At 43.2% G+C, this 19,443-nt stretch overlaps 2 protein-coding genes across 2 annotated transcripts in view; one reads left to right on the top strand and one right to left on the bottom strand.

Moving 5' to 3' along the window:
- The window catches only part of slc4a11 (solute carrier family 4 member 11), a 109,579-nt gene extending 99,536 nt beyond the window's left edge, over positions 1-10,043 (bottom strand). The window contains exon 1 of the mRNA XM_047610449.1: positions 9,912-10,043. Coding sequence (XP_047466405.1) covers positions 9,912-9,990 — 79 coding nt within the window. The 5' untranslated portion in view covers positions 9,991-10,043. The remainder of the gene's footprint in view (positions 1-9,911) is intronic.
- A 3,975-nt stretch (positions 10,044-14,018) lies between these two features.
- ky (kyphoscoliosis peptidase) lies at positions 14,019-18,595 on the top strand. The gene is made up of 7 exons (XM_047612059.1): positions 14,019-14,112; positions 14,824-15,416; positions 15,760-15,874; positions 15,965-16,082; positions 16,303-16,494; positions 16,587-16,777; positions 16,864-18,595. Exons 2-7 carry the CDS (start codon positions 14,844-14,846, stop codon positions 18,189-18,191), a joined length of 2,517 nt encoding a protein of 838 aa, XP_047468015.1. The 5' UTR covers positions 14,019-14,112; positions 14,824-14,843; the 3' UTR covers positions 18,192-18,595.
- Positions 18,596-19,443: the final 848 nt, after the last annotated feature.

The following is a 19,443-nucleotide window of genomic DNA, read 5'->3' as shown; positions in this document are numbered from 1 at the left end:
CCATATTTAAATTCAGCACAGTGATGAGATATTCCCCGGAACACTGCGGGAAGGAAGCACACGGCTCCTGCTGCATGGTTTCTGTTTTATAGTTATAGTTTGGGGGGGATTTCGGACAAAAACAGAAGCTTTTTCATCTGCAACTAAACATGAAAATAGAAAGTAGAAAATAATGACATCTGTATTCCTGATCTGAATACATATGCTGAGAACAGGCAGCTCATGTGCTACATACTGTGAGCTGCAGATACGTACAGTCTGTATAAAAACAGGCAGCAGCTCAGCACCATCAGCAGCATACAACAGATGGGATAGTGTAGCAGGTATTTATCTGAAGCTAAAGCTCTAATAACTTTATCTAATAGTTGATGTGCAGCCTCCTTCTCTCTGTTACCACAAGACGTTTGGTGAAGTTGTTACTGACTGACGTCCAGAGGATTTGGACCGTTCCACTGCTAGCGTTAGCACATGTCTTTCCAGATGCACTGCAATGTAGTAGCCTACTATAGTTGTATTTCAGGACAGACATGGGTTTCATCTTAGTGAAGTATTTGCTGCTAGCTCGATGCAACGACCCACTGGACTCCTCAGCTGTCTTCTAGGAGGCGGCCATGTTGTTATTGTCACATGATCAGTGACTAATCTTAAAGCTTAAAGTATCATGGTACAGTAGTGAAGTCGACAAACTGACTAGTCTGTACAATTCCTAGTACCTAGCATGCTAAACTCTGCCTTGCTCACACGATTATTAATAATATTATTACAGACCTTTATTTTAATGTGATCTACGTCAGTTACACTTATCTGATCAGAACATCCCGCACCTTTATTAATCTGCTGGTAAACTATGGCACTACTCATTATAAAGTGGATCTCAGCTGATTTTAAGGGGTAGAAGTTGGTTAGGAATATCTAAAGACTAAAAACTACAAATCTGAAAAGGAAAAGAAATCTCCTTGTCTGCAGTTCGAGGCTACATTAGCGGCTACTAGCATAACATATATAAATGCCATTGAGGATAATGGAGGCAAAATGTCAATGAATATGCACAGTGAAAGAAAGACACCTCTGCTTAAAGTGCGTCCATTTAATATCTTCAATCTATCTATATGTCATTGTACAATTCAAAAATCTTTCTTTCTTTTAAGATTTTATATGAAACTGTAATTTTCGTAATTAATTCCTTTTTAATTAACAAAATTAACCGCGTCATTATTTAATGTTGAGATAAATCACCCAAACAATATAGATAATAAGATTATTATTTACTGCAATTCATCCCTGAAAAAGTGGCTGCAAACTCCTTGTGCTATTTATTTTGGAGGCAGAAAACTAATGGATGTAAAGGGTATTTTTCAGCGTGACAGAACGAATCCTCACGTGTCCAATAACAGTCACGTCGCCCGAGCAGAGTGAACAACAACAACAACAAATCCTTTCCCCGCTCCCCTTAAAGTACCCTAAGCTGTCCTGGAAATCCAAATGACATAAGTGAATTGTAAAATAACAAGTCCAGTGCAGCGAGCGCAGAGGAAGTTTTGCCTCTTTTGGTGGAGGTCGGCTCAGCGCACATTTCCTCAGCACCTTCTCGCTCACGGCACAACAGCTGCCTCACGCTAACACCGCCGCCGCCGATGCTCAGGGGCACAATCATCACCTATTGATTTCCTACATCTGACCAAAGACTCTTGGATTTGAACCAGCGACCCTCTGGTCACGAGCTCACGCCATAAATACTCCTCATAAAAAAATATGGTTTTATTAAATCCTAAACAGGATACAAAGCAAGCGGCAAGTAGAACAGTGACAAATAAAAGATGACTTCTTTATGCTTTCTTTATAAATGCTTTAACAAGTTTAATCATTTTTAGCCTGTGCAGATAAAATGCACAGTGACTCCTGCAACGACAAGTCATGACACCGACTGAGGATTTCTAAGCAAAAGATGTTCAGTATCATCACAAACTCAAGGCGACAGAGGCACAGAGACACTGCCCTCTGCTGGAGAGCTCAGCACAGACTTATATTCGGTTGTTTTTCTCTGCATCTATTAAATATATATATATTTATATATATATACAGTGGAAAGTATGGCTTAAAGAAACACATACTCTGAAGCTATCTCAGCACAGCTCCTCTGATCTCGGGGCTGGTCAGCCACAGAAAATGTGCAGAGAGCAGAAGCAACAATGAATTAAAGATAGCAGCGTTGACCTTTGCTGCCCCTGGTTTCCTCTACATGCTTCCCTCCTCGGCGTCCACAAAGCTCACACACACACACACACACACACACACACACACACACACACACAAACAGACGCCTCACGCCACTCCACAGGAAATGTTTGTTGTCTTTACATTTCCAAAAGCCCTCGTGGGGAAGCGATGCTGACACAGACACTTTTAACTTTCAAGCGAGCGAGTTAAACGGTCACATCAGCAACATGGATCATCCTTCCTCCTCTGGCCCGGCTGTAAATCTCTCTCCCTTAGAAGACCAGGATACTACTAGGACGCTTACAATTTAATTGCAATGGTCAGAAAATTAAAAAATATATATAGTAAAAAGTGGCGAAGCCTTTTACTTTAATAATAATTACAATCTTCTATCCACTTTAAAAAGAATCCTATAATAATTATGAGCGAGTGGGAGGATTTTACAAAATGACTAAATTATTACGTATAGATTTATAGTCATGGTAAATCCAATAACTCATAAGCGTGTCCCACTCGTTTTATCTGATGTGCGTTTAAAGAATTAATTTTAAAATCACTGCCCATCTCTTTCTCTGAGAAAATTACAATTTCCTGATGATCATCATCATTCAGGATCATTTTATCATCCTCCTACTTTGTGCTATTAATATTTTTTTTTTTTTTTTTCCACCAAGAGTGCATGTCACTGTTATTAAAATAGATTAAACTTTCTCATTTTGAAACAGAAGCCGTTTCTTTTGCGTGTGTCCCGTCCAATCGCTGCAGCGGGCTTTAAAATTCTATGCACCTACAGAGCGCATTAAAAAAAAAAAGGCTGCAATAAACTGCAAAGGGCACCTTGTTGTGTTGCTGCTGTGAGCAGGAAGACAGCAAAGACACAGTTAGTGGACAAACACTGGGTGGGATTTCCTCTCCTCCTCACCGGCTCCTGCCTTACATTGTCCATGTTCAGATGCTGGCCCTGTGCCGCTCGCCCGAGGAGAATAACAAAATGTGTCTGTCATGAATCTGCACACAAAGGCAAACCAAATGCACGCATTGTGTGACACACTAACACCCTGACTACGAGCTCAAGTGATCTGCAAGTGTCCCAGTATCTTAACCGATAGTAAAAAAACAACAATTAAACGGTTACGTATTAAGAATAAAAGCCTTTTAAAACACTCTACACTCTACACAGGAGGGTTTTTAATGAAACACATTTGTGACCTAACTTTTGCAAAAACACTAAAAATATACAAGTTGCACACAATCTAGAGCTGCAAGTAGTGGTTCTATTCATTGATTATTCTGCAAAAAAACTATATTTATTCAGTTACAGAATGTCAGAAAATAGCAAATAATATCCATATGAGCTTCGCAGAGTCTGAACTTTAGAGTGAGCGCTATGAAATGCTGCTAAAATCATTATATGATCGACTTATTCGACTAAATTCAGTAGCAGTAACATAGACTCAGAAGATTTAAATGCTGCTGAAACACAGCGAAAGATATTCCAACTTATTTCAGTGAAATTTAATAAATGTTTCATGTTTTAACCTGAATATAACCAAAAAAAAAAGTGATCCTGGTGAAGGCCACGAGCTGAAACACGTCGGTCTAATAAAGTTGCTCCAGATTCTCCAGCTGCTGCTGGAGTTTTGACCTTTCTACGAAAAACTTAGCATTTACGTATTTTCAGGTTTTACATCATACATATTTTCTCAAAAGATCTAGTAATAAGAATAGAAGACAAATTCAAGAATCAGTAAAGGAGTCGATCATTGGATTTAATGTGATCAGAATCAGACTGGATATTATTGTACTGTCTTTTATTTTACTAAATGTCACGTTAAAAACTTCCCACGTATGAACAAATTTAAATTTTTACAGAAACAGGAAAGTTGCAATGTTTTTTATTTACATTTTGGAAATTTAAGTACAGACATTCAAATATTAGATGAATTACTTTAATCTTAAAGAAAGAAGAAACTGTTCTAATTCCTAAAATCAGATTTCTAAAAGCCTCTCGCTAAAAGAAAATACCTCCACTCTGTGATTCATTTTTCAAAGTTGCTGCATTTCAAACAGATTCCGAATTATTTTCTGGAACATTGACATGATAAATACGCTTAAGAAACATCGTGGCGTTCAGGCAGTAATGTTTCTTTTAATATTTCAGTATTTTATTATTCAGTGAATAAAAAAACAAATGAACATCTGCTTGTAGCACCTCCAGCTTTTTCTCACAGTTGCAGTTTACACCAGATCACGTCGTCGCGCTCTCCCTTCATTAGGTGAGTGTGTAACTACGAAGTTCTAATCAGGGCAGGACTGGCTGATTTATCTATTTAACTGGGCAAATAAAAGGCTCCTGAAGGCAGCTCGGGGAGCAGGACGCCGCTAATTGATTAATGGCTTCACCAGCAGCGGTTAATGAATGACACTTAACAAACAATTAACAGCGTTAACTTTAAGTCCCACGCGTTCATGAACACACCGTCAACACCATTATCTGGGAGAAGGTGAGTTCAGGTACACGAGATCAATCACGGGAAACGATTAAGAACATATTTAAGGCGTTGACTCGGATGCTAATTAATATCCAACTGGAGATTTTTGGACGATTAAATACTTATTACATGTGTTCACAGCACATGATATAACTAAGACTCTCTTAAACCTAATGAGGAATGAGGTTTCCTTAGTGAAATAACACCTAAAACTAAATATGTCAGTGAATGTTCTCAGCCATTCGGGTGGAAAGAGACACTAGATGTAAATGCTGCAGATAAAAAGGTGCCATAAAGCATTCGTTGCCTATAAGAGCAGAAAAGGTAATGATATCTGCAAAGAAGTATGAGGCAAAATGTAATTTTCTGTGCATCACTGAGAACTAAACTATTTTCCCAAAGAGAATAAAAGCATTTATTCGTCCTAGAGTCGTAGCTTTCATGGTGGTATTCGCGCCTGCGTTACGTTTCACACCTGCAAAGACACAATCCAGGAACTTTGTCCTAACTAAACAAGTCTGCTGTCAAAGCAAAAGAGGCTGAAACCTTTTCATCGTGCTGTCGCTAAGCGAGCTAGCATGACGCATTTTCGTCTCATGCAACTACCGAAAAAACAAAGCCATTGTAGTTTTTCGACGTCGTCTCCGAACGCCATTTTCAGGAAGTCTTATCTGTTATCCTGATATTCACAGGCTACACCGGAAAACCCTGAAGAATTGGCTTTTGGCCCAGACGGCTAATTCATCCCTTGATAGCAGATAGGTTTCCATATTGGGACATGGCTAGCCTAAAAATGCTCTGGACGCTACGTACAGTATGAGAGTCTTCTGCTGCAAATGCAAAAACATCCAGACCTCGAGGCTGAAACGTGAATCAAACACCAGAAGCTGTAGTTCCTCTAATGGTCACATGACGCTGGATTCAAAATGTAAGTGATGTGCTTTCAGGAGCAATATGAAAAACAACATAAGCACGATGCAAATTAGACCCCGGCTGGTCACTGTAGTACTGACTCTGGATGGGAAAGTCTGCAGTAGGATGCAGCCTGACACAGACACAAAAAGGAACAACTCAGAAAAAAACAAAGAACAGACCAAGGTGTCGACCTGGCTTCTAAATTCACTAGATCTCAAAGTGATCAGGTATCTGAGGGACGATCCACAGAGATGTGGCAACCAAAAGGGTCCAAAGGACGCCCTTAAAAGGCTCTTAGGTCATAATGTTATGGCTGATCGGTGTATATGAAGACAATAATATCATCAAACCTAAACTGTTTGTTTTCAATCATCTAAGTAATATTCCTCGTGTCAGGAGCTAAAGGAAATGTAGAGAACACATATCTAAACGTATTCTAGCAGAAAACTCACATACGCTTTGAACCCTGCACTTTTTTTTCTTCCTGTGACTAGCGCGGCGCTAACAGGGTCACGGGTGTATCCTCCTGGGCCGGTCGACATGTAGAGCACGGCGTTAACAGCGCCTGGGATAGAGGCTGGAATCCCACCGGAAACAGAACACGTATTCACTCTCAGGTCCGCGAGGAGCGCGGGATGAAAAGTGCCAGCCAAATGGCACATAAAGGAGGAGTGGTAATCCTGGTTACACAATACGCGCCGGAGGATGCGGAGAAAAGTGCTTGTTTGGGGGGAAATTCAAGGTTAAAGGGAGAACATACATATATATATATATGTTTTTGGCTCTGAACTTCGACGTCCAGAGCTCCTGATGACTAAATAAAATTACAATAGAAGGCGTAGGACTGTTCAAAAGACTAGTGGTATGTTTTTCTGTGAATTATTCCAACTACAAGCATCTCACTTTCATTCTGTGACGTAAAAACTAAGTAGAAACGATAAAAAAATCAACCTACTGCAGGAATACAGTAAAGAAAACTTTACTCTGAAGTTTATATGGGGTTCTGTTAGAGCCAAAAATATCTATGCCACACATATACGCAACGTATTTGTCTATGTCTGCCCTACTGCAGCCTTTATTCTTGTTGCCCTCCATTCTGCATATCATGTTAATGTGATATCGTCATTGCATTCGATGATACTTGACACAAACAACAAGAACAACAACAACGTGCCGGGACAACATTTGTTTTTGCAAAGTTCTGCATAAGTTCAGAAATGGGTCAATGCGTTCGACAGGTAACACAGTTAATCACATTTTGTCTGTTTTCAGGCCTAAAATAATAACCAGTCACCACATGGCATTTTTACGGAAAGATTTTTCTAAATATTATACATACAATTAAATAAATTTATAGAATTTGATATGTTGTCAAAAACAAATATCTGTCATGATTATCTCAACGTATAACTTGGTTATTTAGTGATATCTGGTCATTTTTTACTAAGAAGAGATTGTTTCCATAATAAATAATTATGGATTTTGTCAAGATATGATCATAATGAACAGAAAAAACATTACTTTTCTTACTTTTAATAAAAACGTATGCAAGATAAATCCTATGGACTTCAAACGTCCCTCAGTTATACATTGACCAGTCTCATCTCACTGTGTGCTGGTTATATATGGTTGAATTAAATCCACCCCTTTCTGACCTTTAACCTTGGAGAAACACGGTTAAATAACACGGAGAGTTCGGTTACAGCCAGATGTCCACATGCACTCCTCTAATAATCAGAATAACAGCCCAATCACAACAGATCGGCGCGATGGGAAATAATCTGATTTAGTCGGGGCCGTGTAAACCTTTGATAATCCATCCGAAAGGAAAAGCTCAGAGTAATTGTGTAAACAAATGATCTGCTGGTTCCTCTCCGGGTCGGGATAAATCCATTATTTCTGTGCATGTTTGCCCAACATGGGGTAAACATCAGGTGATCTGGAAAGGAACATGCTCTAAGACGTTTTATAAAAGACGAACAAACCTGCAGACAGATTTCTATCGTTACTAGTGTTCAGATCATTTTATTTTATCCATTCGTGGTTACAGCTGAGTTGAAATCACAGATCAGAACAGTTTTCAGGTTGGAGAAGTTGTGCATGATGTATAGCTCCATAGCTTGACAGATTTTGAACACAGCTACATTTATGCATCATATTTCAGTAAATCCTTCTTCTTTCTTTGCTGCACTTTCACCAGATTGCAGAAAATGTTGCTGGTTTATCTGACATCTTTCCATACACTTCCACGACGCTTAGAGTACCATAAGAGCCATTTGCCTGCATCGCAGACATTCTGAGACGCCACATTTCTCTGTTTGTTTGACGCAAAGCTGCTTGTTTACATGTGTTTTGGCACCGCTGGCGGTTTTTGCTCGGCTCGCGTGTTCAACATTTTGCTCCGTGCGTCTACAGCGGATCACGTATCTCCTCACACAACGCAGCGCGTCCTGGCTGGAAGACCCGCAGTTTTTAGAGACATGCGTGTGGATTTATCGTCAAGTGCACCAAAAAAAAAAAATCAATCAAATACCAGAGCTTAGCTCTATTATGGAGTTGTATAAGAGAACTCTTTGAAAGGGGGGAGGGAGTGGGGCTAGGCCACGATCTTCCAACTACAACATCTAGACTGACAGCTCCCTGATAAACAGGCTCCCTCCTCAGGGCCTGGGGGACTGTTTTGGAAGGGATCTGGTGACAGGCCAGCTTTCTCCTGGCAGCCTCTCAGATCCACAAAATGACGAACACTGCCTCCTCCGACCTAACCCTGCTGCATCACTCTGAACTCCTGATGATCCTTATTCCTTATTGTGTATATACATATACATATATATATATATAAACATACACAAATATACACGTGTGTGTTCATATTATCTATCACAGGCATTGCCATTCACTGAGTGTAAATATGGCCAATGTGTTTGTCTCCACTTACTTGCATTGGTCAAACTAACAACCTTTTCCCGGTTATACGGGCGGCGCCATCTTGCGGCTTTGTAGTTCCGAGTCTGCGCAGTACGGTCCTAGAGTGACGACGACCCGCCTTCACTCCCATTTTTGTTTAATTAATTCTACATTCTACATGTGATCTACCTCCACCAGTGACATGAAAATATTGTACTACACAGTGCACAAATTTTTATAAATTATTTTTAAAACTCTAACCGTCCCGCGGGACCACTTTACGGGGCGGTTGTCATGGCAACTGATAGTCGCCATTATGGCACGTCCCGCTTCAACAGCATAATTAAAACGAAAATGGACACAGAATGGACACGCATCAACATTATATTAACCACTCTTGGAATAAAAAAAGTATTGCGTTTTAGTCCGAAATCGCCCCCAAACCCCCATATAGGGCCCTACGACATTTTGTAGTGGTGTCCGAAATCACCCCTACGCCCTAAGTTTATATATATAGTGAGCTCAGTCTCAATACGTATCATATGTATGTGTGATGTTCATGAAATAACAAATAAAATTATGTTTAAACAAAAGTTTCATGTCTCGGCCACTAATGGCGGCGCCGCGAGACGCAATGCTTTATGGGAATTTTTGAGTGTCCTGTGTGAAGGTAATGAATTTTATCACTATGGTTTCGGAGGACTACAAAAATGGCTTTAAGGGGACATAGAGGGACTCAAATTTCCCATAAAGCATTGCAAAAAGTAGTGTCCATACGATGACTAGCGTGATTTAACGGGTGGTGGATATCCCAGCATGCATTGCATCTCTAGCGGCGCCTGCGTTAATGTCCGTTAGTGGCGAAAATGTGAAACTTTTCAACCATAATTTTATTTTTATTTCATGAACATCACACATATTTGTTTACAAAATCACCACGTTTTAGTGATGTTTAAATTACATAATAAAAACGCATGTGACCAGCCACCAGGGGGAGCTCTACTGGTTTTGGCTTCACTCTTTATCTTCCAGATTTTACAAAAGTCCTGCACCAACCGTCCCCTTCCCTGTCCCCCTAATTCTGCGCAGACTTTCCATTTGGTGCATTCCTACAAATTGCCGTCACTTTAAAACATCTCAGAGAAACGTCTCCGCTCAGTTTTCCTCTTTAGGAAACTGCCCCTCCTCTAGTTCAGTCTCCGTGTCTCTCCCCATCTGTCTCCATCCGAGCATCTCTTCTCCATCACACAAGGTGGAGATAAACTCTACATCCAGTATATAAAAAAAAAATAAAAAACTCAGCTGCCTCGATAAGTGACAAACTAGTTGACGGTGGCAGATGTATGATGTAAAGCGGAGAAAAGACGAGAAGCATCTTACCTTCAGTAAATCTGGCAACTGGCGCTGCTGCTCTCACCTTCCCGTCGTCTTTTCCACAATTTCTCATAAAGTTTCTCATAATGTTGCAAAAATGTGAAAAAACGTCGACTCAGTTTTATTCTTTTCTTTTTTTTTTTTTTTTTTACCCCCTTAAACACCAGGAAACGAGTTCACTTTTAACTTTGTCCTGTCGCTACATCTATAAAAGTGGTAAATTTCCCAGCAACTGCAACTAGTTGCTGGGAAATGATGATGCGTTTTTGTACCTCACGGAAATTTACTGACCGATTAAGTCAGTATTATTATTATTATTATTATTATTATTATTATTATTATTAAGTACTATAATAAAAAAAGACAAATTTTCTTATGGTGTAAACTTACATACAATTGTCTTTATTGTACCTATATTTAAAATAAAATCAGGATTGAAAAAAAATACATATATATACTTCCTCTACTAAAAAAGCTGAGCTGAGGTCCTAAACAAATACATTATAAATAAATTTATAAATAAAGTTTTTTGCTATTAACAAAACAAGTAAGTCCATTTTGTATGGAAAAGATAAGCTAGACATGTTGGGGTTTACAAAATAAAAATAGTTCGTTGTTGAAAAAACTGTGAAACTTTAATAAGCACTGCCTAAATAAATGCAAAGAAGAATAAATAAAGTTTTATTCAAGTATTTAAATCAAGGTTTTTGCTGCTTACTGCAATAAACATGTACAAAGTCAGAGAAATGCTGTTTACATATTAAAAAGAATTCAAATACTGAGGAAAAAAACTGAGATTACATCAATTTACCGAGTTTTGATCCTTCCTTTACTTGATTAGAGGTAAAATAGCACAACAAAACAACAAATTGCTGGGAAGTCAGAATAAATAAGGATATTTTAGTATAGTGTATGCTTTTACTGTGCACTCTTGTCCCGTTTCTCAGGCTGTGACTTCTTTCAGGTGGTTTCTGAGATCTCGTCCTTCAGCTGGAAACACCTGAGTTAAATCTTCGCTGTACTTGTAAATTCCAACGCGTTGCTTAGAGGTGCAAAACCATCCCCCCCAAAAAAACAGTCATTATGAGCTTAATTAAAGCTAGAAATATGTATTAACATCTCAGTGTGGTGCCGAACCCTTCCCACGTGCAGGTTAATATAACATCTGTTATTTAACAACGAATATTAATTCAGAGCTGCTTTAATGCACCAACACCGAAAGCAGCTGCTTTTCATTTTAGAAGTTTGTTTTTTTGAAACAGACTATAAATGGTCGAAATCAAAATGTATAACAAAGTTTATAGGTCCCATATTTTTTCACCAGGAATATTTACACACATATTGATTTGTTTTATTGGGTTAAATATAATAGTGACAGTTCACATACAAAGGAAAACAGAGGGAGACCGACCATCCGTATAGTTTGGTATTTTCTTTGATAAATTAAACGTATTGTGGTTCTTATGTTTAAATTCATTCATTTTCATTGAGCATCAGTCATTAAAAGTGTTTGGTATCATCGATCACCTGCTTTTAAACTCCAGGGTTAAACCATTTCCACAAGACAAGGGAGCAAAACATTATAATTAGAGCTGATTTAAGTATTTAGTTATTGATGAGTGCATGTATTTATGTGTACATAATTATTGCTGGTGTATTGTGTTAGATGGGGCTGTTGTGTGTTTAATTAGAAGACGTCCCCCCTACATAGACCAGTCCTGTTGTAACTGGTGGAGCTTGTGAAATTGTGTGGCGTCCCGCTGGGAGGAAATAAACAAAAAAAAACTTTCCATGGAACCGGCCTGTCTCAAGCCTCTGTTATAAAAAAAAAAAATTAAAAAAAAAACCTGACACCAGCTGTCCAGATTTTATTCTCCGTTCACCAGATGTTCAAAAGGCACAAGAAGAGCGTGTTAGAGAGGAGAGTCGGAGGTTTAATCATATCACCCTCAGGTAGATGGTGCTTTATGAACCTTGTTACGACGCGTTGACGAAGGCAGCAGAGGTCGTGTCTGATCAGGGTTTTATTTGAGTCTCTGATCACCGCTCTGCGTCCCGACACCTCCTGCTGCAAAAACACGAAGCTCAAGCGAGAGATCTCGTCGTATTAATGGACTCGGATTGTTGCTCCGGCTGCAGCATCAGCACAATAACGAGCCCTTTTTATCGTCTAAAAATAGCACCGAGCACAGAACCCTTGTCCACGTGAGACTCAGAGGAACTCATCCTGTCTTTGTCTCCAGCAGGGTGCAATGCTCTCCTGTTCTTCATCTTCCAAAAGAAAAAAAAACTGCAGCACATTTCCACTTCTTCTTCTTCTTCTTCTTCTGCTGCTGCTGCAGCTGCTGCAACAATTAAGAGGAACCGGGAGGGCTGAGCATCAGCTTCCAATTTCAGCCTCTACACTTTCACTTTTAGACATATTTTTTCTTCAAATGCATGTCATAATTAGAGGGGAAACCAAACCCGTATTCCCTCCCTGTCCCCTTTGGATGCAGATTTACCATCCCTCCCTCTCAGCCTGCACTGGTTTCCTCTTTTATTTCCCTGCCACATCAATACTTCACATCTCCCCCTCCGAGCGTCTCGCCTCGCTTTGAGGCTGGAGAGAAAACCCCCCTCCGCTCCCTCTAATAAGCCAGAAAGAGATTCCTTGGCTGACAGCTGCTCCAGATGGCATTATTACTCTGCGGTTTCACAGTCATCTGGCTCGGGATCCGCCACCGGCAGAGGTGTCCGTCCCTCCGCCGTGCCCACACGTCAACACCGACATATGGCAGCGTTATGTAACACTTGCGCGAGCCGGGTCGTACCTTAAAGTGATCGCCCAACAAGTCTCTCCCTGCGTCTTAGAGACAGAATGCTGCGTTCGGGGGCTGTTTTCCTTTCTGAAGTATTTATGTGCACAGATAAATGCAGTGAAGATGACAGAGCGTTGAGCTGAAGGTAAAAGGTGAGAAAACCTCGATGCTCTCTCAGCTTCCTCAGTATAAAAAAAAAACAAATAAATAAATAAATAAAAAAATAAACAGCCTGAAGACATGCTTGGAAGGAGCAGAACAGGTTCAAAGCCTCCATGATGGATCTGGGAGATGATACATCAGACTCTTGGCTTTGATTGAGGCACATCTAGAGTTTCTTCTCCTGCAGAGGCCCCGTTTGCATCTAAATACCTGGACTGGACTGAGACGCGTCTCGTTAATGAATCCCTGAATGATGAATCTCACAAAGTTCCTGTCAATTTTAAATTAAATCCTCTTTTCTTTCTTTAAAAAGCGGTTTATTTTCACTCATATTTTGAGAGCACTGATATCTGTGCATTAAATATTAAATCATGGCTGGTCCTGAGGGTAGACAGGGTAGATTAACGAACAGGCGGAACATTATGACCACCTTCCTAATATCGTGAAGGTCTCCTGAGGGTGTCCTGTGGTGTCTGGCAATGGGATGTTGTTAGTTGGGGGGTGGTGAGGCTTTGGGTCCTATGGGTTGAGGGGAGGGGTCTGGTCTGGTCTAGGCTAAATGTCTGAGTAACATTGACATAAATGTTTAAATTCACTTCTCCTGTGAGTGGTTTTAATCTTCTGGCTGATCGGTTGTCAGTTATTGATGCTCATGGTTGTTTACCGGCTGTTACAAGAGTTGATCGGTGCATCATCCAGACTGGTGTTCTGCAAAATACAAGCGAGAAGGAATAACGAGTGCGTGGCAGAAGGAGAAGTTGTCTCCGATTTCAAAGACCGACCGACACAAAGGCTTCTGCCGCTTTTCTTCGTCCAGCGTTCGTCCACTGGATCCGACCTCTTCGTCGCACCTGCCCACTCGCACGTCACACAACGGCAAGTCACAGTTCACGCAAACACGCGATAACCCGCACGACTCGACGCGTTCACTGGTTCACACTGCGCTGCGTGCACGCTGCAGATATGCCGTAGCGTGCACGCATCCCAACATACATCTGTAAGCCACACAAACACACAAACACACACCGACAGACGTCACACTCCTCAGTCGGGGCTTACTCTATTGGTCGGTCTTAACTGCTTTGTAGTATTTTTAGGCCTGTTATTCTGGGGCCTGTCCTGGCAGGCCACTGGGAGGGTATATAAACCTCCCCCTGCAACTGGGGACCACTGAGAACACACAGTGGAAACATCCCTGTCGACACTCCAGCCGACATCCAGCAGACATTTTAAATCGCCTCAGGGTGAGTTGAAGCCTTAAACCTGTACCAGCTACCAACAGTGGGTTTGCCGCTCTTTATCGTTGCTTTGTAAATCAGACATAAATCAGCATCTTTAAGAGTATTAGTATATTTTTTTTGGAGGAACTGGACAATGTGGGAGTGGATTCACTCCAACCTGAGCGGTGACACCTGTCGATATGGTTTGGGTCCTTCGTTGCTCTCCAGGAAGGGCAGGGGGTCGGGGTTAGCTGCCCGAGGGACACTTGAGGTGGACGGACGCTTTGCCAGCACCGGGTCATCGGGGTTGACGGACGGTTACCGTGCCAACCCGCTGTCCCTTTGACAGAAATAAGTCGTTTTGCAACAGATTAATGGGTCGCTTATTTTTAAGACATGATGAATATGACCATTCATGGCGAAGGCTCTGAATTTCCAAGTGCTGTCGGCCGTGACTGTGACTAATGATTCCAACCTTTGCGTTCATTTATGGTTATGAATAGACATGGTATAATTGCCAATTTGTCACTGTCTTACATTGAATGTGCTGTATAGAAAGAAAAAAAAAAACTTTGGGTTCTTTCCACTTTGCAGCATGTAGAACAGAGGGGTTCCCTTTGCAGACATGTGTCTTCTTTTAGGTAGAACAAGAATCCAAAGGTTCACCTGCAGACACGAAACAGCTACAAGTACCTCAACAAAAAACTCTTTTAAATCTGTCTTCCCTCTTGTTAGAACGCCATGCATCCAGTATAATGTCAGCGGAAGTCGCGATCCAGAAGTTCTCCTTCCCGTTCGCCTCTGCTGCGCGCCTTTCTCAGCAAGATGAGGTCCCTCAGAAAGGATGCAATCAGGTGAAAGCCTCAGAGTTTCAGGAGCTTAAAAAGAACCCGACCTTAATCGCACCGAGCCCCGCTGCCGTTATAGGTGCTCTGGTGCATAACGAGAAGCAGCAGGCTCAGGAGAGTCCGGAGCGTCCTCCTGGGGTGGCGGCTGCACAGGTCCTGGTGCGCGCCGAGGCCTCGCAGAGCGCCGTGGTCTCCAGGCGAACCGTGTTCGAGAAACTCAGCGTGGAGAGCGAGGATCAACGTCCCGCGACAAAGAGGCAGCTGTCCTCCGAGAGTGCGGCTCGGACCATCACGGCAGTGAAGAAGAGCGCAGTGAGGAAAGAGGCGGATGAACAAAGACAGCTGCAGCAGAAACAATCGGGGAAGAGGGTGACGCCGTGCGCCGCTGTGGTGGGGAAGAGGAAGCGGCGAAAGGACCTCTTCGCCAACTCAGAGGTCTTCCACAGGGTGGACTCGCATGTCATCAGGGCTGGGGCGGAGGTGAGCGCACCTGTGCACCACATTCCAGAGTAAAATTACTTAGGAAGTGATAACAGGGGCCAGCTGAAATACAGATCTACTTACCATTCAGTTCTCATTCCTTTAGCCTCTGCAGCCAGTGGTCCACATGCCAAACTAAAAACACTCACCAGTTCATAGGCAGTCGTTGGGTTATCTCATCCAAACACGAGAAGGAATAATTACATCCACTGCAATAAAACCATGACAAACATCCCTCAGGCAAGAAGCTGTGACAGAATGGAAAAAGTGATTGTGGCAACTTTTAACTTGAAAATCTTGCTAAAAGTGAAAGATTGATTGATTATGTGATCTTTGCGCGTAGTTGAAGGAAAAGCGAGTGTACGACGTGAAGACGATAGTACAAAGCATCACGCAGGGAGCCAGGAATGAGCTGGAGAAACTTCGCGCCGTCTGGCTCTGGCTGTGCCACAACATCGGTGGGTTTATCCAGACAGACTCTGCGCACATTCTGCATCACATAGGGTTCGCTGCGAAGTTAAAGACTGTTCCGTTTATTCCTTCTGTAGAGTACGACGTGAGCGGTTACCTCGGCCGCTCTGAGAAGCTGAGCTCCACAGAGGAGGTGATAGCCGCCGGTCGGGGAGTTTGCTGCGGCTACTCCAACCTTTGTATGGAGATGTGCAGGTAACCTCCTCTACACAAGACCACAACAAGACCTTGAAATGCTTTGAGACACATTCAACAGCTGCTGGCCTGCTCAACAAGGCTAAAAGATGCTCGCATTATTTTTGAATTTGCACTGTATTTAACAGCTCCAGCTCCAGCACATACAACCTTGTTCTGGAGTCCGATGACATGCGATATGAATCAAAACACAGCGTTCTGTTTGGGTTTGTGTTTACAGAGAGGTGGGCATCGAGTGCCAGGAAGTGCCAGGCCACAGTAAGGGCATCGGGTACCGTCAGGGCCAGAGTCTCAAGCACGTGAAATCCGATCACCTGTGGAATGCTGTGCTTCTGGGGCGACAGTGGTTCCTACTGGACGCTTGTTGGGGAGCAGGGCGAGTGGACATGGGACATGAAAGCTTTGTCAAAAGGTATGAAATCATCACAAGAAATTTATTATTCAGGGTTCATTTATTTTAGAGCAATCGTCATCCGTCTGCCGTCTCCATCCGTTGCCTCCAAGGTTGGACGATTTCTATTTCCTGACGGACCCCGAAGAGTTCATCGATTCGCACTTCCCCGATGAGGAGAAGTGGCAGCTCCTGGACGCCCCCATCTCCCTGGAGGAGTTTGAGAGGAGGGTCTTCAAGACGTCAGCCTTCTTCACCCTGGGGCTCAGTCTGATTCAGCCTCACCAGTTTCATATTGTCACAGGTTCAACATCATTTTTTTTTGTTTTTGCATGACATTTAGTTTTTCTCCAAGACCAAGCTTTAACTTAAATTTCCTTTGCTACTCAGATGACGGCGAGGCAAACGCGTCCCTCGGCTTCTCCAGGCCAACGACTTTTACCTATGAGATCACGCATCACCAGGACCTCCTCCACAGTGGCGCCTCAGAGCAAAAGGAATCCAGCAGCTCTTCCTTCGGCCTCCTGACAGTTTCCCATCGGAGCATGAAGCTGCAGCTGCTGCCTCCTGCAAGAGGAACGTACGACGTGAAGGTGTTTGCCAGACCTGAAGCTGCTACCACACCTCTGGTCTGGGTGTGCTCCTTCACCGTTGAGTGTCCAACCCCCAGGGCCCTGGAGGAGATCCCAGACAACCCCTTCCTGTCTTGGGGGCTTCAGCCTGTTGCGGGATCGCTGGGAGTTGCAGGCAGCAGTCAGGGCAGCGAGGTCGCTGAAGTGAAAGAAGGCGTCTTTGACTTGTTCCTGAAAACCTCCAGGCCTCTGATGGTGCTCTGTGAACTGGTCCATCCAGACATGGATGCGGCTGTAGCCAAGCGCTGCCTGGTTACCCAGATTCAGCCGGACGTCCTGACCTGCCACGTCCTGTGTCCCATGCACGGCTTCTACCGGCTGTCGGTGTTCGTGCGGGACTACGAGAAAACAGACGTCAAGTTCCAGAACGCCGCGAACTTCCTGCTGCACTGCAAAGGGAAGGTGGTGGGTCCGGATGAGTTGTTCCCCCCAACCGTGGGCTCAGCGTGCGGGCCGGGTACTCGGACATCCGAGGCCGGGTTGACCAAATTCAGCCACACGGCCGCAGTGGTGAGCACCCAGCAAGGCAAGTGCAACATCACCTTCCACAACCAGAGGGATCTGGAGCTCCACAGTGTGCTCAGCAGAGAAGAGCACAAAACACCAGCTTTTCCGCTCTCGCGCTACCTGTTCTGCACGTACACCGACACCAAGGTGACAGTGAGCATCACCCTGCCCGACGCCGGGGTGTATCGGCTGGGTCTCTACGCCAGGATCGCCCCCGGTGGAGATTTCAGTCCCATGTGTGACTTTGTTCTGAGGAACAGCTGCGATCAGCCGGGGCCTCCGTTCCCCTGCGTCTATTCAGCCTGGAGGAAAGGCTGCGTGCTCTTTGAGCCTCGCGTGGGCCAACTGGAGGCCCTCTCCTGGGTGCGCTTCAGAGTGCGGGTGCCCGGGGCCCAGAGGGTGAGCGTGGTGGGAGAGACGCGAACTGATCTGAAACTGAACAAGAGCAGGGTGTGGGAAGGCGAGGTGCACACCGGAACCGGCGTGGAGCAGCTGAAACTGGCCGCCTCCTTGGAGCAATCCAGCGACATGACCGTCCTCATGACCTTCGACGTCAAGCAGCCGGAGAGAGAAGAGTGAAAATCGAGAGGCCGTCGAAACGAAGACGCCGATACGGACTAATGCAAATCGGACTGGTGTTGAAAAACATTTGCAAACAATTCAAACTGTGATCCGTCATCCTTCCTTTAACTCCATCACCTCAATACACTTTAACGCCGGCACAATAAAGTGGATGAAAAGTGATTTTAAAACCCTGTCAATGTGTAAACTTTTTAGCTACTGTACATAGCGATAAAAAACGAGAGCAGACTCACTCATGGCATTACTTTGAAAGCTGTCGTTTAATCCAGGTAGTGGTCGGTGCTTAAGCTCCTGTGCTCAGCTATAACTCACAGATCGAGAGTGCATTATAATTTTTAAGAGAAGCAAATCTGGATTTTTGAAAATTATGTTTGTGTGCAATAAACTAAATATGTTAAGTCTTCTGTTTTCAGTTGCTCATCATTGAAATTAAGGATTTTTTTTTTTCGATGGTTAACTGTCTTGGAAGCATTGAGGGAAACATACACCGATCAGGCATAACATTATGACTACCTTCCTAATATTGTCTATACGTCTCCCTTGTGCCTACAAACAGTTGGGATTTATCAGAGAATGGAAATGAGAACTTCTGAGGGTGTCCTGTGGTGTCTGGTAACAGGATGTTGTTAGCGGGGGTCTTTGGGTCCTATGGGTTGAGGGGAGGGGCCTCTGTGGATCATCCCACAGATACTTCATCAGTTTGGGATCCAGTGAATTTGGAGGTGTTGTGCTGGTCTTCATGCTTTTTTTTTTTTTAGTTGTTCCTAAACTGTTTGTGTGTGTGTGTGTCTGTGTTAGACTGCATCCTGCTGGGGGTGGGTTGGGGTGGGGTGGGGGTACATGGTCTGGTCTACGTCGGTGCCACATGTCTAAGTAACATCCACATGAATGAACACCAGGTCTAAAAGTTTTCCAGCAGAACGTCGAATTATCACAGGTTGGTCAAAGTTATTCACTTCTCCGGTCAGTGGTCATAATGTTGTGGCTAATTTATTGGCTTACATTCTAGCATGTATAACGTAGCGTTAGACTAGTTTTCAGCCATGAAAAGAAGAAATCGGACACTCGAGGTGGTTTGTTGCACTGGAAGATCTTGCAAGAATAAATAAATTTCAATTCTTGTTAATTAGACTTGATTTTAGCTTTTCGCTAGGTGCACCCAATAAACTGCCAACAGAGTCGCCGTTATCGACGCGGCCAGAAGCCGTCAAACCCCGGGGACAGTTTAAGTAGGAGATACCCTCCTTTC

This window comes from Mugil cephalus, chromosome 17 (assembly GCF_022458985.1).
Source record: "Mugil cephalus isolate CIBA_MC_2020 chromosome 17, CIBA_Mcephalus_1.1, whole genome shotgun sequence".
NCBI classification, from domain to species: domain Eukaryota; kingdom Metazoa; phylum Chordata; class Actinopteri; order Mugiliformes; family Mugilidae; genus Mugil; species Mugil cephalus.
Note: the sequence above shows the minus strand (reverse complement) of the source record. Positions and strands in the feature narration are given on the sequence as shown.

What these genes read in the sequence shown, in the direction of transcription:
- ky (XM_047612059.1), top strand. Translation starts at nt 14,844, where the DNA reads ATGTCAGCGGAAGTCGCGATCCAGAAGTTCTCCTTCCCGTTCGCCTCT. An exon ending in CTGGCTGTGCCACAACATCG is followed by an intron (nt 15,875 to 15,964) that starts GTGGGTTTATCC and finishes TTCCTTCTGTAG; the next exon opens with AGTACGACGTGAGCGGTTAC. An exon ending in CCAGTTTCATATTGTCACAG is followed by an intron (nt 16,778 to 16,863) that starts GTTCAACATCAT and finishes TTTGCTACTCAG; the next exon opens with ATGACGGCGAGGCAAACGCG.